The sequence below is a fragment of the Microcaecilia unicolor genome, chromosome 9 (assembly GCF_901765095.1).
Source record: "Microcaecilia unicolor chromosome 9, aMicUni1.1, whole genome shotgun sequence".
NCBI classification, from domain to species: domain Eukaryota; kingdom Metazoa; phylum Chordata; class Amphibia; order Gymnophiona; family Siphonopidae; genus Microcaecilia; species Microcaecilia unicolor.
In genome coordinates this window covers 224,736,202-224,753,913 of record NC_044039.1, presented here as the reverse complement: position 1 = coordinate 224,753,913, position 17,712 = coordinate 224,736,202, and the positions used below count along the sequence as shown (strand labels likewise).

At 42.9% G+C, this 17,712-nt stretch overlaps 1 protein-coding gene across 2 annotated transcripts in view; it reads right to left on the bottom strand.

The window, feature by feature from the left end:
- Positions 1-17,712, bottom strand: part of NEK9 (NIMA related kinase 9) — a 119,848-nt gene that overhangs the window by 68,346 nt on the left and 33,790 nt on the right. For both annotated transcript variants that reach the window (XM_030213804.1, XM_030213805.1), the window contains exons 9-13: positions 14,113-14,163; positions 11,231-11,423; positions 10,825-10,969; positions 3,716-3,916; positions 3,585-3,631 (exon numbers count right to left, since the gene is read on the bottom strand). In XM_030213804.1, coding sequence (XP_030069664.1) covers positions 3,585-3,631; positions 3,716-3,916; positions 10,825-10,969; positions 11,231-11,423; positions 14,113-14,163 — 637 coding nt within the window. The remainder of the gene's footprint in view (positions 1-3,584; positions 3,632-3,715; positions 3,917-10,824; positions 10,970-11,230; positions 11,424-14,112; positions 14,164-17,712) is intronic.

The following is a 17,712-nucleotide window of genomic DNA, read 5'->3' as shown; positions in this document are numbered from 1 at the left end:
GGGTGGGGAAGGGAGAAGAAGATGAATCAGATGCTGGCTAGCAGGGTGGAGAGAGGAAGATGATGGGAATGCTGGAACCCTGTGGAGCGGCCAGGAGGGGGGGTGGCAAGGAAATGAATGAGAGGATAGTGATTACAGAGGGTAGAAATATGGTAATGCGGAGTAGATTAAAGATGAAAGAGAATGTAGGGCTGGGGAAGGAGTGAGATGGGGAGTGGGAGAGCTAGTGGATGAAAGAAGAAGATGGAAATTTGATAGGTAGTTGAAAAGTAAAAAGGAGAAGGAATGATCAATATGTCAGAGGCAGGAGTAGTGAGGGAAAAGACAAATGGATCTCAGCCGCTTGAAGATGAGGAACCACCACCTCTCCCATAAGCTTATAAAATTCAGCTCTAAAGCCGTCTACCCCTGGAGCCTTTAACAGGGGACTGTGCTCGATTGTCATTGCTACTTCCTCCTCAGTTATTGGAGCGTTCAGTTGGTCTCTCTCTGCTTGCCCTATGGAAGGCAGTGTGATATTATCCAAGTACAATGCCCCTGGGAGGCCTTCATCCGGGGGAGCCGCATATAAACCTCGATAATAATCCTGAAAAATCTCACAAATCCCCTCATCTGAATGAACCCTACGTCCTCCAGTATCCTGAATTGTAAGAATTTTGAGAGGGTCCCCTGTAAGCCGAATCAACCTTGCTAACAACCATCCTACTTTGTTACCATGTCTATAAAGCATATACTGGTAAAACTGGTGCGATTTATGGGTCCTCTGATGAAGAAGCATGTTCAACTCCGTTTGGTATTCCAACAGAGTCCTCCGATGATCCCCTGTCGGCAAGATCCCATAACACTGCCTAGCTCTACATAGCAGCCCTCCCAGCCTTAAGATTTCTTTGTCATGGGCATTACGTTTATAATGGGAATAACGTATTATTTCTCCCCTTAGAACCGCTTTTGCTGCATCCCAGTACAATACAGGGTAAGCCTCATGCTCTACATTCAAAGTCTTATAGGTTTCCCAACACTTCAACATCCTCTCCCGAAACATAGGGTCCTTATATAACTCAATGGGGAACCGCCAATGCCTGCCTCATAGCCCAATATGCCCTAAATCCCAATCCATCCACATCCAGGCATGATCCGATATAGCATAGGGTCCTATATCCAATTTCTGCACTCTGCTAAACTCCCCCCCCTGGTTACCAGCAAATAGTAGATTCGTGCCTGGGTAGAATGAGCTCGAGATAAATGGGAATAATCCCTATCCGATGGGTGCAGCTCCCTCCAAATATCAACAAGGTCCAACAACTGACTTAACTGGATTAAACCTTTGTTAGCATAATAACCAGACAAAGGTCCCGATGTTGACTTATCCATACAAGGGTCCCACACTGCATTAAAGTCTCCCCCCCCCCACCATCAAGGGATCACATTCATGAGAAGTCAGTGCTTTAGTCACATGTTTGTAGAATTTCTTATCATATTGGTTTGGGGCATAAATGTTACATATTTAAACTATGTTTGTTGATGACCACCTTAACCAAAATAAAACATCCTCTAGGATCTGCCTCTATGGTCCGGACCTCTTCAGCCACCCCCTTTTTAAACAAAATAGCCACCCCACCCCCCTTTTCTTCCCCTGGGCTGCCGCTGCCAGTCTCCCACCCACCATGTTTTTAACTTAGTATGCAATACAAAAAACAGAAGAAACCAGTCTTCGCAAGGAAATCAACAAGGAACAAAACAGCAAAGATGACCAACAAAAGCAAAAAACAAAAAATATAAAACTAAAATATATATATATAAAAAACGTCAAAATTTAAAATTAATCATAAAATATATATTTAAAAGATGAATCCATCAAAATCAAAAAATTAGAGGACACTTTGGATGTAAAAATGAAGAATCGACTTTATTAGTCAAACTGTAGCAGGGAGAAAGGGACTCGACACAGCTGTGTTTCGGCCGTACTGGCCTGCGTCAGGAGTCTTCTCTGCCGTCTGTTGATTATTAATTCTATCCAAATATAAAAAGAATATGTGTGTCTTACCAATAAACTGAAGCTATAGTGCTCAATTATACTGGAAACAAAGTGGTTGAGTGGAGAGGATTAGAGCAGGATCCACTCAACCACTTTGTTTCCAGTATAATTGAGCACTATAGCTTCAGTTTATTGGTAAGACACACATATTCTTTTTATATTTGGATAGAATTAATAATCAACAGACGGCAGAGAAGACTCCTGACGCAGGCCAGTACGGCCGAAACACAGCTGTGTCAAGTCCCTTTCTCCCTGCTACAGTTTGGCTAATAAAGTCGATTCTTCATTTTTACATCCAAAGTGTCGTCTTTTTTATGTAATTTTTTGATTTTGATGGATTCATCTTTTAAATACATATTTTATGATTAATTTTAAATTTTGACGTTTTTTATATATATATATATTTTATTTTTATATTTTTTGTTTTTTTGCTTTTGTTGGTCATCTTTGCTGTTTTGTTTCTTCTTCTCCTTTAACTTAGTATGCTCCATCACATTGAGATGTGTCTCCTGTAACAGGGCCACGTCCACTTTATGCCTGTGCATATGTTGTAATATTTTAGATCTTTTAATTGGTGAATGTATCCTCCCCACATTCCAAGTTACCAATTTTACCATGTCATACTGGTAAGGATCACTTTCAACTTAACTTCTGGTATAGTATTCAGTGGTGAGAGACGGCCCAGCCTCCATCCCCCATCTTTGCCAATTTAATCCATCTCTCCTCATCTTGCCAGTCCACCCTTATCCTCCAAATCCCAAATATCTCCTGAAACCAAAGCCCCATTTCCCAACCCCTCCTCCCCCTTCCCCCAACAGCGTCCCCCCCATAAGAACAATCACTTCAAACGCCTCCCCACCAACCCCCGTTACATATTTTATAAAACAAACTAATCGCAACTTGCAAAAGCAGAAGCTAACAACAGTCAACAAAAAAAAACATCCATACGCACCCCCTCACATTCAACAACCAGAGCTTTCCCAAGCTCCCTCCAAGCACTCTTAATCCTGTGTCCTCCGTGATTCGATGACCAACAATTTAGGGGCCTTTGAAAAAAAAAAAAAAAAGTCTGTACTTCAGTACTTCCCTCCATCCATATTCTCCCTTCGTAATTATATTATATTAAATGGCCCCATAAAATCCTTCTTCCCTTCCTATGACTAGAGTTGCCTACTATGTGTTGGCTGGGTTCTATCAATGTCTCTACTACTAGTGACACTAGATGCAGACAGAACAAGTTCACTCATGCAAAGACAAGGACAGGAGAACTATAAATTAAAACTCTCAAAAACGTCCAGACATTTTAGTCACCTTCTGATTTCCAGACAGTTAATGCAAAGATCTGTACAGTCCTGAAAAACTCTAGATATGCTCAGATCTAAGAGGCAAAGATTGCCTGATACGGTCCACCTAAACATTTGGGACCTAAGCACATATCTAATTTACCTATGCCTTAATCTGGCCTTTTTGGCCCCTGCAAACTCTATCCTCAGGCATGTACAGGAGTGTTAACCCAACATACTTTCAGATCTGGAAGAGGAAATGGTACCTGCTGTGGAGTAAAGTTGTCATCTTCAGAGTCCAAACCGAGGCGTCCTGGGAAGAAAGATTTGCATCAGTAATATCTCTGGTCAGGAAAGGTGCACCCCTTTTAAGCACCCACTCCCTCTCAGCACTTACCGTACTCCCCACAGCCCCATGAGTACACAGTCTTGGCACGTGTCAGGACCACCACATGATTCTCGCCACATGAGACCTGTTCCACAGGGTTACTGACAAATAAGTCCAACTGCAAAGGCGAGAGAACTTCGGACCCACAGCTTTGATTTACTCCAATACAGCCATAGTAATCTGAGCCAAAGGCATACAGCTGCCCTTCATCTAGCAGAAGAGAAAGAAAGGTACGCTGAACGTATCAGGGTTAAATCCTCTCAACAAAACTGACAATGAAAATCTGGGTTAGACTGGTGTTACCTTCTATCCTCAGTCTGTCTCCTCCTTGTGGTTTATCTTATTTTGGAAAACAGTTTCAAGAGACTGAGGGGCCAATGCAGAAATATACCACAAGCTAAGCCATGTGGTAACTGTGGGGTTAACATGAAAGTTACTGGCCGAGCAATTCAAAAAGGGGTTAAACACTGGTAAGAAACCATGATTGCACGCTGCATTAAAATGAATAGTAATGTAGTATTACCAATTTTGCAGCAATGTAGTGAAAAAAATGGGTTTTGATGCATGCACAATGCAAGTAACTTTTCACAAGGTCCAAGGCAGTGTAGAAGGATTGGTTGAGAGGAATGGGTGTGTAGCAGCACACCCTCTCTTCCCCCCAAACTCAAACATCCTGCCCTGGATAGATATCTGCAACAGTTCCTGGCATCTAAAGTAAAATAATAATACAGTACAACAGAATGTTAGAAAAAGCAAAGGACAAGCAGGCCCAATAAATTCACACGTGGGAATCCCTAGCTACCAGGCTAACCGAAAAATAAAGGCAGAACAATAGAGACTCAAAATGTTGAGGCCTTGAAGTCAATTAACCTGAAAATATAGCCAACTAATTGCGAAGGTGCAGCCTGGAAAAGAACAAAAGTGGGCCTAAGGGGCTGGAGTTGGATTCTACACACCAAACTCTGCAGGAGTGTCTGATCGAACCACCTGTCACGTCAGGTATCTGCTCAAAGCAGCAGTACCAAAGACCACATTGCAGCCTTGCAAATCTCCTTGATGGAAGCTGATCTCAAACGGGCTATCAATAGCCATGGCTCTGGTCTTAAGAGAAGTGACATAACCCTCAAGAGTCAGCCTAGCCTGGGCATGTGAAGGAGATGTAATCTGCTAGCCAATTGGCAAGAGTGTGTTGCCGAAGGCTACCACCATCCTGTTTGGGTCAAAAGAAACAAAGGCTGGGTAGACAGTCTATATAGAAGGCCAAGGCTCACTTGAAGTCCAAGGTGTGAAGTGCTTTCTCCACAATGGGTGTGAGGTTTCGGGACAAATGCCTGGTTAAGAAGAAAATCTGACACCACCTTAGAAAGGAAAGAAATTAGGGTCCATAAAAAGCTACTCTGTTGTGAAGTGACTTAGTATAAGGTGGATCAACTACTAGGGTCTGAAGCTCACTGACTCTGTGAGCTGACGTGACAGCCACCAAAAATACAACATTCCAAGTCAGATACTTCAGGTGATATGAATTCAGTATTTCAAATGGAGCTTTCATTAGCTGGATGAGAACAACATTGAGATTCTATGACACGGTATGAAATTTGACTGGGGCTTTGTCAACAGCAAACCTCTCATGAATCGAACAACTAGAGGCTGTACAGATGGGCCTACCCTCCACACTTAGATGGTAAGAACTGATTGCACTGAGGTGTACCCTTACAGAGTTTTCAAACCAGACTCAGAGAGGTGCAGGAGGTATTCAAGCAGTTTTTGTGTAGGGAAAGTAAGAGGATTAAGGGATTTGCTCTCACACCAGACGGCAAACCTTCTTCATTTAAAAGAATAACATCTGTTAGTGGAATCTTTCCTGGAAGCAAGCAAGATTCTGGAGACACCCTCTAACAGGTTTAAGGACTGAAATTCTATGCTCTCATCATCCAGGCCACGAGGGCCATGGACTGGAGGTTAGGGTGCAGAAGAGACCCCTCGTTCTGCATGATGATGGTCAGGAAACACTCCTATTTCCACGGTTCTTCGGAGGGCAACTCCAGAAGAAAACAGATCTGTCTCGGCCAAAATGAAGCGACTAGGATCATCATTCCCCGATCTTGCCCGAGTTTCAACAAAAGGTTCTCTCTATGAGAGGTATGGGAGAACACACATGCAGAGGATACTTCCCCCAATAACGCTAGTCTGCCCTACGATGTGAACCTAGAACAAAACTGAGGGACTCTGTTGTTGTGATGAGTGGCAAAAAGATTGTCTATAAGATGTCTATAATTTTTAGCTATAATGTTCTACTTCAGATATGCTGCACTATTTCCCATCCCCCATCTTTCTTTACTATCAGCCCCATGAAGGAATTTCTGGCTGGTCACAGACTCTGATGGGGCCTCTTGTTGCTAGGGCCACTCAGCTACCTGGTATAACTTGTTACATATGTAATTTACTGAGAAGAGGTGTGGCAAGGACACCAATTGCAAGCCTCCAGTACATATGAAAGACCCAATTACAAGTCTCCAACACATATTTAGCACCTATGATTGGTCCAGGGTAGACAAGAGGTGGATGCTCACCACAGCCTATAAAACCACGTTGCAGACAAAGAAACTCTGAAAAACTAGCCATGATGGAAAGAGAGTTTCAGATCCCTCCCATGGCCTATTTTATCCTGAAGGGGGTACTCTCCCCCCTTCATAGAAACTAATTCTTTATAGCTAAGAATCTTTCTTTCATTCTTTCTTCCTTTTTCTTCTTTCTCTCTGTTCTGTGACCTTTGCATGAGGAATAAACTTTCCTTCCTCCTTTTTCTCTTCTTTATATAATTAGTCTGATTACTTATAAATACCAGAGGTACTGATGTTAGATTTTATAAGTTTGTTACAACTTGAAACTGATATCTGATGCTGTGCTGGTGGGTGATTAATAACTTTTTTTCTCTAATTCCTGTCCAATTTTTCTGTAACAATATTTTGTAATATGTTTAGGGAATAGCAACCAAATGCGCAACCTAGTACAAAAAGATCCACCAAGGGAGTGCCCCATTCTCGGAAGATCTTGCAGGCTTCACCCATATTGAGAGACCATTCGTGAGGTTGCATCACTCTGCTCAGTTTGTCCGCCAGGCTGATCTCCTTACCAGCCAGGTACATGTCTGACACAAGGGGCAGGATCCCATACTCTCCTGCTTGTTCACAAAGTACATTGCAAAAAGTGGCTGTTTGTTTGAATAAGAACAATTTGGTTTAGCAGCCGATCTCTGAAAGCCTTTAGAGCATTCAATGGCCCTTAGCTCCAGGAGGTTGATATGAAGATCTGTCTCCTAAGCAGACCATATCCCTTGGATGTGAAGCCTATTTATTTTATTTTTCTGCGTTTATATCCCACATTTTCCCACCTATTTGCAGGCTCAATGTGGCTTACAATATAATACAACAACATTGATGGAATAAGAAAATCAGAATATAGATAACAGATAAGGTGCAAAAAATATATCATGGCAACCATATTAACGGAGTGAGAATTTCAGCATTGTTGCAGATAAGGTGCAAAGAAATTTATGTATAATAAGAAGTGGAAAATAGATAAAACATGACATAATGATATCAGGACAAGATATAATAATCAGTAATTAGGGTGTAAGTTAAAGTAAACAAATTAGAAAAGGTCCATTATAAATGTATCTGGTGAAGTTTAGGTGTCGGTTTCTTATGGGGGATCTATCGACATGAACTCCACATTCGAGGCTGGCTGCCTCTGTTAACACCTTTTGAGGAGATGGAATTTGAAATGGGAGTCCCGTAGGCAAATTCGGCTGAATTGTCCACCAGAATAGGGAGTGAAATAGCTCTGGAGGACTCAGATGACATCCGCTAGGTACCCCGCATTTGAGACTGAGAAGCCAGAGCCCATTGGGCCCCCCTCAAATGGAAGTGAGTCACAGGAATGAGGTGCACTTTGGGGGGCCATGTGGACTAGCAATCTTAATATCTGCTGAGCTGCGACCTGCTTACTGCTGCAGACTTGCGAGTCGAGCTTCACCAAGGTATCCACTCTCGCTTGCGGTAGGAAAGCCCGAACTTGCACTGTATTGAGCAGGGCTCCTATGAATTACATTTTCTGTACAGGTTGCAAGTGGGACTTAGGGTAGTTTATAATGAACTCTAGGTAGCTCTAGCACCCAAATAGTTCTCTACACAAACACTTGCACCCTTTCTGCGATGTGCTCTTGACCAACCAATCGTCCAGGTAGGGAAAAACAGACTACCAGTCTGAATAGTGATGCTGCAACTACTGCTAGGCACTTGGTAAAAACTCTGGGAGCCGACATGAAGCCAAAAGACAGAACGCGGTACTGGTAGTGGTGTTTCCCTACTCGAAATCTGAGATACTTCCTGTGACTGGGAAGTATCAAAATGTGGGTATAGGCATCCTTTAAGTCCAGAGAGCATAGACAATCTTGTTCCTGAATCATAGAAAGAAGGGAAAATCCAGAATTTTTCCTTTACCAGGAATTTGTTCAGGGTCCTTAGGTCTAGGAGGGGGCAGGATCTTCCTGTTTTTTTGTGCACAAGCAAGTACCTGAAATAGAATCCCTTCTCTTTGTCCCCTGGTGGCACAGGTTTGACTGCATTGGCCTAGAGAAGGACAGAGATTTCCTCTGCAAGTACCTGCTTGTGCTGAGAGCTGATGAATGATGCTCTTGGTGGGCAATTTGGTGGTCTCTGTCACCAATGCAGAGCGTAACCGAGATGGATATTGGAAGAACCCACTGTTCGGATGTTACAATGGGCCACCTTTGATGAAAAAAAAGTCAGCCTCCCTCTCACCAGGTCATCCAGGATGGTTACTTGGACTGCAACTATGTTGTCCTGGAGCCAGTCAAAAGATCATCCCCTGCTTTGGACCAAGGAAGCAGTTGGGACTTTTGAGCCCTAGGCTGACGCAGACAGAACAGTTGATATGAGCGGGAAGGTGGCGGAAACCTATACTTTTGATAGTAGGGTCCGCGTCTTGACCGCTTCGGAACCTCCTAGTAGTGAAGGATGCAGCTGGAGGCTGCTGAGGGACTGAATGGTGTCAGTATGTTTCTTAATGAGGTCAGCAAACTCTTCCACCTTGTCCTTAAAAAGACAGGCTCCTTAGCAAGGATCATCCGCTAACCTCTCTTGAACCACTTGTTCAAGGTCAGAGACACATAGCCATGTGAGTCTATGCATTCCCACAAATATGGCAGAGTCCGGATGCAATGTCAAAAATATCATAGGTGTCCCTAGTCAGATAGAACCTGCACTTCAGCTGCTTTCTGGCCAAGTGGCAAAGCTCTGTGGTCTGGCTCCTGAGCAGCCTAAACACACTGCAAGTCAGGTACTTAAGCAGATGTTCATGCAGAGCTGGTAGGTTTGGATGCAGGCAATATGCATCAAGACCTTATAAAGCTTTCTCCCAAATGAGTCCAGAGTCTGAGCCTCTCTATCTGGGACGACAAGACAGGAGTCCTGGAGCTTCTGACCCACTTGACAGCAGATTCAACCACCAGAGAGTTGAATGGCGTATCCACCTTTCTAGGTACATCTTGCACTGAGAGGGGAGATTTCCAGTTCCTCAGCAGGGCATCCTTCAGGATAGGATGTAATGGAATGACCCCCTCCCTGGAGGAGATTCGTAGACTGATAGCATCTCAGCCCTAGGCTACTCCTTTGTTTCCAACTTAAATGGGATGGCCAAAACCATCTCCTTCACAGAACCAGTGAAAGAAACTCAGGTGGAGATTTATGCTTCTCCTGTGATGAGGAAGGGTCAGAAGGGATACCATAAGATCCTCCTCCAAGAAGTAATGTGTATCCTCATCCAAATCCCATGAACAGCCCAGTTCAGACTCCTCTAGGTACTCAGGATGGTCTAAGTGAGTCTGTGTCTTCCTCAGCTCAATGGTACCATGCCCACACCCCGGAAGCGGCCAAGGTACAGTCCTAACCTCTAACTCCGAGGAAGCTTCCTCTCCTGATGTCAAGACCAGTGCTGCATGGGTCGATGCTAATATCCACTGAGGCGCTGGCATCGAATACCGCTCCACAGGCAAAAACCCAGGCCTCAAGAAAGAGTCAAGGCTGAGCTGCGGTTAGCACAAGCACCCTTGGTGCCTGAGCAGAATGCAACTGGAACATCTGTACCAGCTCCTCCCTAAGCACAAACAGTACTGTTCATCAAGAGGAGACATTGACAAAAGTTAGGAGCCAGGTCGGAGACAGCCTGGAGAGAAATCGGTGTTGTACTAGAAGCGGGAGCCTGACTGCTCATAGACTGGCCCTCCAGCACCTCCACTAAAGAGGGGAAGTGATCCTCCTAGTGCAGACACTTGAAGGGCCAAACAAAAAAAAATAATAAGGAAGGCAAAACCAAGAAAAATACCAAGGTAAACAAATCAATAAACCAGCACAAGAAGTCACTTGAAATTCGAAGGAGATGTGCACTAAAGGGAGACTGCAAACACAAATCCTCCCAACTCTGCAGAAAGGAAGCGAGACTGAGCAACCTGGCCTTGCGCACTGGTTGGGAAGGCACTTGTGCATGTGTGATGGGACTGCGCCCACACCGGGATCCATCGGATGATGTCACCTATATGTAAGAATACATTGGGCCTATTTGTCCTCGTAGAATTATCTATACAATAGCAAAATAAAACAGAAAGCAAAAAAAAAAAATGCATCTACTGCACAAACACAGCCATGTTTCACAGCAATTGGAGGATTTTTATATAAAAAATGAAAAATAAAAACATTACTGACATGGGCTACTGTTACATTGGGTTATTTTACCACTTACTTGTGCTATTTTAGCAGTGAGACCTAGTTACTAATTACCTCAGTTAACAGTAAAATAAACCGTCTTAACTGTAGCCCAAGTAGTTCACGTCCCCCCTAAATGAACCCAAACTGTCTTTCACAGAACATATAATGCGAGTCCATACAGTGGGCTGTTTTATCCATCATACAGTGTCCCCTCATGTGGAATGGAGAGGGGAACGTTCTCTCAGCTGTCACACAGAGTATGTGACCCCCATGAGATACTCTTCTTTTTCTCAGCCACCAGACACAGCATGTCACCCTGCAGAGCCGTCTAACCTGTAACACAGATGGTGAAGTCGTACCCACAGGAAACTTGGCGGATGGCTTTTCCCTGAAGCTTCTCCACATGTTTTGGCTGGCGGTATGATGCTCGATCTGCATGGCCCAGCTGCCCATTCAGCTTGGTGCCTCCCTGCATGTTCTGCGGGACAGCAAACAGAATATTTATCAAAGCTAAACCTTTTCATTATCCATTCCCTGCTTAAAAAGTGCCTGGGAGATCCTATAGGGAGTTCCCATATGTATATACGTATGTATTTATTTTTCCAGGAATGGCACTCACAATTGACCATCACCAGCCATTTCAGAGGAACAATAGACAATATACATTGTGCCCGTGAAATATGTGACCCTCTCCTCCCATCCAGTTCTTTCCACAAATAGAGATACCCCTCTCACTCACCACCCAGGTGTAAAGCTCCTTTTCCACCGTCACCACTGCGAAATGGGTACTCCCAGCACAGACCTGCTGAGCCCTGCAGCCCCCCTTAAACACATCCAGCTTCTGGGGGGTGGACTTTCCGCCACCCCAGACGTAGACCTCGCTGCTACGAGAGGTAACCACAGCTACGGGAGTTTCATTCACAGCACTCGGCCTGTCAGACACACATGAAGAAACACATAGGTACCATTAGGATATCCAGCTATAATATAAATCCAATCTCTCCCAGTGACCTCATTTTAATCCTGCACAGGCAAACATAACCCCTATATCACATCTTCCTACATACACTTCACAACACTCTTGGGATGAGGTGAACCCCCAAAACAGGCACTCTCTAAAACAAGTGTGAAGATAATTCTCATCTCCCAACCCTAAGAAGAAGGTGTCGGCCATAAACAGCCTCTCTGCAATCCAAAACTGTGTGGGCAGAAGACAACCCTCACTTCCTTCAAAACTAGACATGGACAGAAGACAACTCTCTTACCCATCCCTAAAACCAAGTGTGAGAAGACAAACATTGTCTTGCCACACCTGACCCCACCCCACAAGTCAAGGGCTAAGATAATCCTTCCATACTGCACAAACACAAGGCTACATCAGATTGTTGGAATAATGTATTGTATTTTACATGCATTGCCTGTCACCAATTTTTTCTCTGTGATTACTCTGTGACCTCTGATGTGAATTGTCTAGAGAGGTCACACCTATGCAACTTCCTGTGGGTGTGATTAGACACAGCACATGGAGCTCATGATCTCTCCTAAGCTGAGGATCTATGGTGTGAGCATCCATTACCATCTAAGCACATGGAAAGAGCTGATAATCCAAATGTATATATAAGCCTGTCTGAATATAAATCTAACTACAAACTGTGAGTAAACAGATGTTTTGTTACTTCAACTTTAAAGTGACTCAGCAGTGAATTATTCTGGGGTGTATGTGAGAGAGATGAAGAAAAGAAATTAACATTTCTAAAGCTGAAGCTGTGTGTATAAAAATCTGCTAATTATTTACTACAAATAATCCAACAAAAACAAACACAAGGCTACATCAGATAACACTGTCTCCTGAACAGGCAATATGTGTTTGATCTAAGGTGAAGAAGGTGAGAGGAAGACATCTTTCTATCTGATGCAGCCTTGTGTTTGGGCAGTATGAAAGGATTACCTTAGCCCATGACTTGTGGGGTGGGGGCAGGTGTGGGCCACAACCCAGTAGGGGTTTCAGGATTGTCACAATGCATATGCATGAGATCTAGCTGCATACAATGGAGGCAGTGCGTTCAAATAGATCTTGTGCATATTCATTGGGGAAATCCTGAAAACTCAACTAGGTTGCGAACCTTGGGAAGCAACATTGAGCACTCTTGCCTTAAATGCAGACCAATATCCCCCTTAACAGAGTTCCCCACCAGCTAAGCGATCCTCCGTTTGGTTCCCTTTGCTGATTGTGCTTTAAACTGCCTGGAAGTGCTTACCTTAACAACCAAACAAAGAGCTTAGGCAGGAGAGAACAGCTGAGGCCAAGGAGCAGGGTGCCAATATGCAGGAAACCAAGGGGCTATCGGGGGTAGGGGAAGGGGACCTGGTGTACTCCCTAACCAGCATTCTAATCTCCAGACGCTAAAACTCCTATCCAGGCCCATGGAAGGGTAGGAGATACAGAGCTGTAAACCTGCTGGATAGAGACAATACTGAGAAGCTGGCTGCATGTTGTTAATTGACATTGTGAGGGGAGCTGACCCATGAATAGTGATCTAGAACCACACAGACAGAATAGGGCCTGAATAGGGTCTACAGAGCAAGTTGTTTGCCTTGTAGAGAACACAAGCTTGGTGACAATTGTAGCAAGATCGAATGGAGACCACAGTTGGTTATAGAAGGGAATAAGAATATTGCAGAAGCAGGCATTACTGGGTCAGATTATGGTGTAGAGGGAGGGGTGATCGTAGGGAGGAGACTATCTGCAAATGAGATTGAAATCCTCAGCTGAAAGATCTACTGGGGTAGGATTCTTTGAGCTGATAAAAGAGAGGCCCTAGCCACTATACTAAAAATGTTTCTTGGGACAGGCCCAAATTTCTAGTACAATCTAAGCCAACTTCTCTCAGACTGTGTCTGTCTAGGCAATCAGAAGCCAATAACACTACAATACGTTACAACATAATTCCTTGAGGAGGGGAAACGTGCAGTACAAACTTCATTACCCATTAAGGAAAACAGTACTGGCTGTCTAGAACTACAAAGTGCTGCAGATTAGCTCCAAAATTTATAAGTGAAAAGACGACAAAAAAAGGTAAACAGAATCCCATTTCACCACTTCCCTTTCTTCAATTACCATATTGGTTCACAATCTGCTCCAGATATAGTTCAAGATTCTTGTACTCATAAGTGTACTCACTCTGTGGCTACTCATTAATCTCGCCTCACTTATCACCCTCTATACCGCTCCTCAAACTCTGTTAATCAGAAAAGGCACTTATCTGTGACCCTGTCCTTGATCTACAACTCCAGACTTTTTTCAAACTGCAGGAAAAAATGAAATGAGCAGACTTCCCGACTTGGTGCATCACTCTCCCTCTTTGTCTGTATTAAAATCACCTTTTGGACCCTGTTTTTAAAACTCTGATTCTTCTTGATCATAACCTTGCTCATGTTAACCACGTTCAGTGAAAGACAGAAATCCTGAAGCCTCTTTTCTACATCAGCCTACGACATGACTAAACTGAGTTGAACAGAGCAAGGACCATCTCTGTATAGTGTTGCAATACAGAAAAGGATAGGGGCCTAGGGAAGGGACAAGTCCCTTTCTAAGTGTCTGTGAATATTAAACAAACTTACCTCGGCCTCTTGGAAGATGCATTTAGTAACATCACTTTCTCCTCCATGTCCCTTAAAAATATTTAAGAAGCAATTAGTAACATCACTTTCTCCTCCATGTCCTTTAAAAATATTTAAGTACTTTTGTTAACATACATTAGAATTTTCTGTTTTCTATATAAACAATATATTTTGCAAGTCAGAATACGGTCCTTTTGATTCAACAAGTTCCTAGTAGCATATGTAAAGCAAAAGGCAGCCACAAAGACCATAGGATCATCCACTTCACTAGGCCTGCCGTTGTGAGGTTCATTATACTGAATGTGACTAGAGGGAACATAAAAGACTATACAAAACTACCCTCGCAAAAAGTATTCAAATCCAGATAAAAACCTACTTTTCTGAGGCTGATCTTAATTCATAACCCCTGAAAACAAAGTTAGCTTTCTGAGAAGTTCTGAGAGAACAGGACATCACTGTGGGTAACTGACATTATTTTATCCTGAGCTTGGTAACTTAAAGATTAGAATTTAAAAGAGGAATTGTAGGATATTAATAAACACAGTTAGAATTTTTAAAATACAAAAAAAAGCAAGCAAACTATTTTAGCTAGTCTCCATACCCTTTTCCCCAGAGTTTTAAAACTTGAAGTTTCTGCCACAGCATTAACAGATAGTCTCTAGAAGGGCCCAGTTCAGTCCTCATTCCCACCCACCCCTAGCTCAACACTTCATTTATAGTCAATTATTCTAATTAAGATGAGAGGAATTTTCAAGAGGGATCGATTTTGGTGCACCTTGCCTCCGCTGGAAGTCCCATATCTGCATACCTCTGTGCCGAAGACTAGAATGAATCCTTCCTTATCCTTGAAAGGGGATCAAAGGATGCCTAATCCTAATGGACTATCAATATCAAGGGTGGTCGAGATAGCAAATGTCAGTGCATTCCTGTGCAGCTCCTAGAGCCATGGAAACCAGTGCTTCCAATGTCGATGTCAATAGGCCAGACTTATCTGCACCAAAAATCCTTTTTAACTGCTTCTCACAATTTCTGACACTTCTCCTCAACATCTATGAACAGAATTTACAAGAGGAGGAATCATGACTGGGTCCAGTTCAGTCCTCATTCCCACCCACCCCTAGCTCAACTCTTCACTTATAGTCAATTATTCTAATTAAGACGAGAGGAATTTTCAATTTTCATTAGAGAGGTGTGGTAGCCGTGTTAGTCCACTTTTAAATATAATAAATAGAAATAAAACAAAATAAAACATGGAAAAGAAAATAGATGATACCTTTTTTATTGGACATAACTTAATACATTTCTTGATTAGCTTTCGAAGGTTGCCCTTCTTCCTCAGATCGGAAATAAGCAAATGTGGTAGATGACAGTATATATAAGTAAAACATCCAAGCATTTCACTGACACTCTGACAGGATGGGGGGTGGGTAGGAGGTATGCATGGGAACATCAAAGCATTTCAGTGGCAGTCTAACAGGATGGGGGTGGATAGGTGAGAGACAGGGCGATATGCGTGGAGACAGGAGGGTGACAAACAAAGCAATACATTTTTTTGGTTTATAATGGGCTAGAAAACCCAGATCTTTGTTAAGTCCTGTCTGGTGGGTGTCAAAATATTTAATCATTCTGACTTCAAAGGTCTTACGTTCCTGTATTGTTTTAAAGTTACCTTCCAGGATTCTTACTATGAAGTCACTGGTACAGTTCCTTTAGACAGATTGGATTAAAGTATCCTCAGGAGAGAAACTCCTTGAGAGGAGCAGTGACAGAAATCACATCCTGAACACTTCATCTGGCCTTCGACATTTGGGAAAACAAAGCCCACTGAGCCTGCCTCAAACAGAGGTGCGTCATGGAGGTTACATGAACAATGGAGGCCACGTGGCCTAGGATTCCGCTAATACCACAGTACTAAAACCACTCTAATGGGCATCACCTCGTTCATCTATTGCTCCCTTGATCAGGCCAAATCTGTCCTTTTGCTATCCCTTGATCTTTCCGCTGCCTTTGACATGGTTTATCATCATATTCTCCTTCACTGCCTTCAGTCTATTGGTATTTCCAAACACTGCTGGGCTGGTTTACCTCATACTTAGACAATAGCATCCACACCGTATCTTTTGATGGCTCTCTCTCTCTGCACTTTTCAGCCCTAGTTCAGGAGTTCTACAAGATTCAATTCTATCGTCAACATTATTTAACATTTTTCTGGCCCCTTTGTTGATCCTAGCACAATCGCTTGGAATCACTATGTACATCTATGCTGACGACATTCAAGTTCTCATCCCTTTAGAAATTTGCTCCCCCTTGAGATCTCAACTGTCCACCGCAAACTCTCTCAGATTCCAGAACAGCTTAAGGAACACAAATTGGTCTTAAACCCGGACAAGTCCAAATCAATATTATTTGAGAACAAAAGATGTTCTACTCTTCAAACACCTATTCTCTCCAATACCCTGTGCCTCAAGTAGAGACTCGACTGCATTCTTGGAGCACTTTTGGACTCTAACCTCTCATTTCTCTCCCAGATCTCTCAGGTGATCCAAATATCTTTTTTAAACTCTGACTTATTCTCTGATCCGTCCAACAGCATTTAATGTACTGGTTCATTCCTTGGTCATTTCACAGTTAGACTACTGCAACTCTCTCTATAAATGTTGAGAGTCAAGGATATACGCCATTTACAGACTATCCAAATTACTACTATCTGCTTAATCACTAACTCACATAAGTATGATCATGCCACCCTCCACCTTAGAAACTTTCACTGGCTTTCTATTATTCATCGTATCACCTTTAAAATCCTACTATTTGTACTTAAGACTCTGACCTCAGGACAACCTCTTTCTCATTATCTCATTCCATATAGCCCCGCACGTACACTCAGGTCTGCCCAAGAATTGAGATAAGGAAATGAAAAGAACATTTTACTTCAAAGATACTGTAAACAATGTGAACTTACATAAGCAGTAAGAGTGCAGAGATATACTTCACCACCTCACAGGTTAGTTTTTTTTTTTTTAATACTTAACCCGTTCCCCCCCCCTTTTTTTTTTAGATCTTCACAGATATATACTTTTTGTCACATTAGTTTACCTCTATAGGCTCACTTATTATTTCTTGTTTAAACTTTCATACTATGCTAATCATCATGCAAGCACATATTCATATAATGTTCTCCATATACGTTATTTTTTTCTTGTTCAATTCTCATACTATTATTACATACAAGCACATATTCATCTATACTTCTTCCCTTGGTACTCTGATCTCATCCCATGGTTTTCAGTATCATCTTTACGCTGATGACTCCCAGATCTACCTCTCCACACCTGAAATCTCAGCTGAAATCCAGGCCAAAGTATCAGTCTGCCTGTCTGACATTCCTGCCTGGATGTCTCAGCGCCATCTGAAACTAAATATGACCAAGACTGAGCTTCTTATCTTTCCCCCCTAAACCAACCTCTCCTCCTCCCCCATTCTCTATTTCTGTGGATAACACTCATCCTTCCTGTCTCATCAGCTCATAACCTTGGGGTCATCTTCGACTCCTCCCTCTCCTTCTCTGCATATATTCAGCAGTCTGCTAAAACCTGTCAT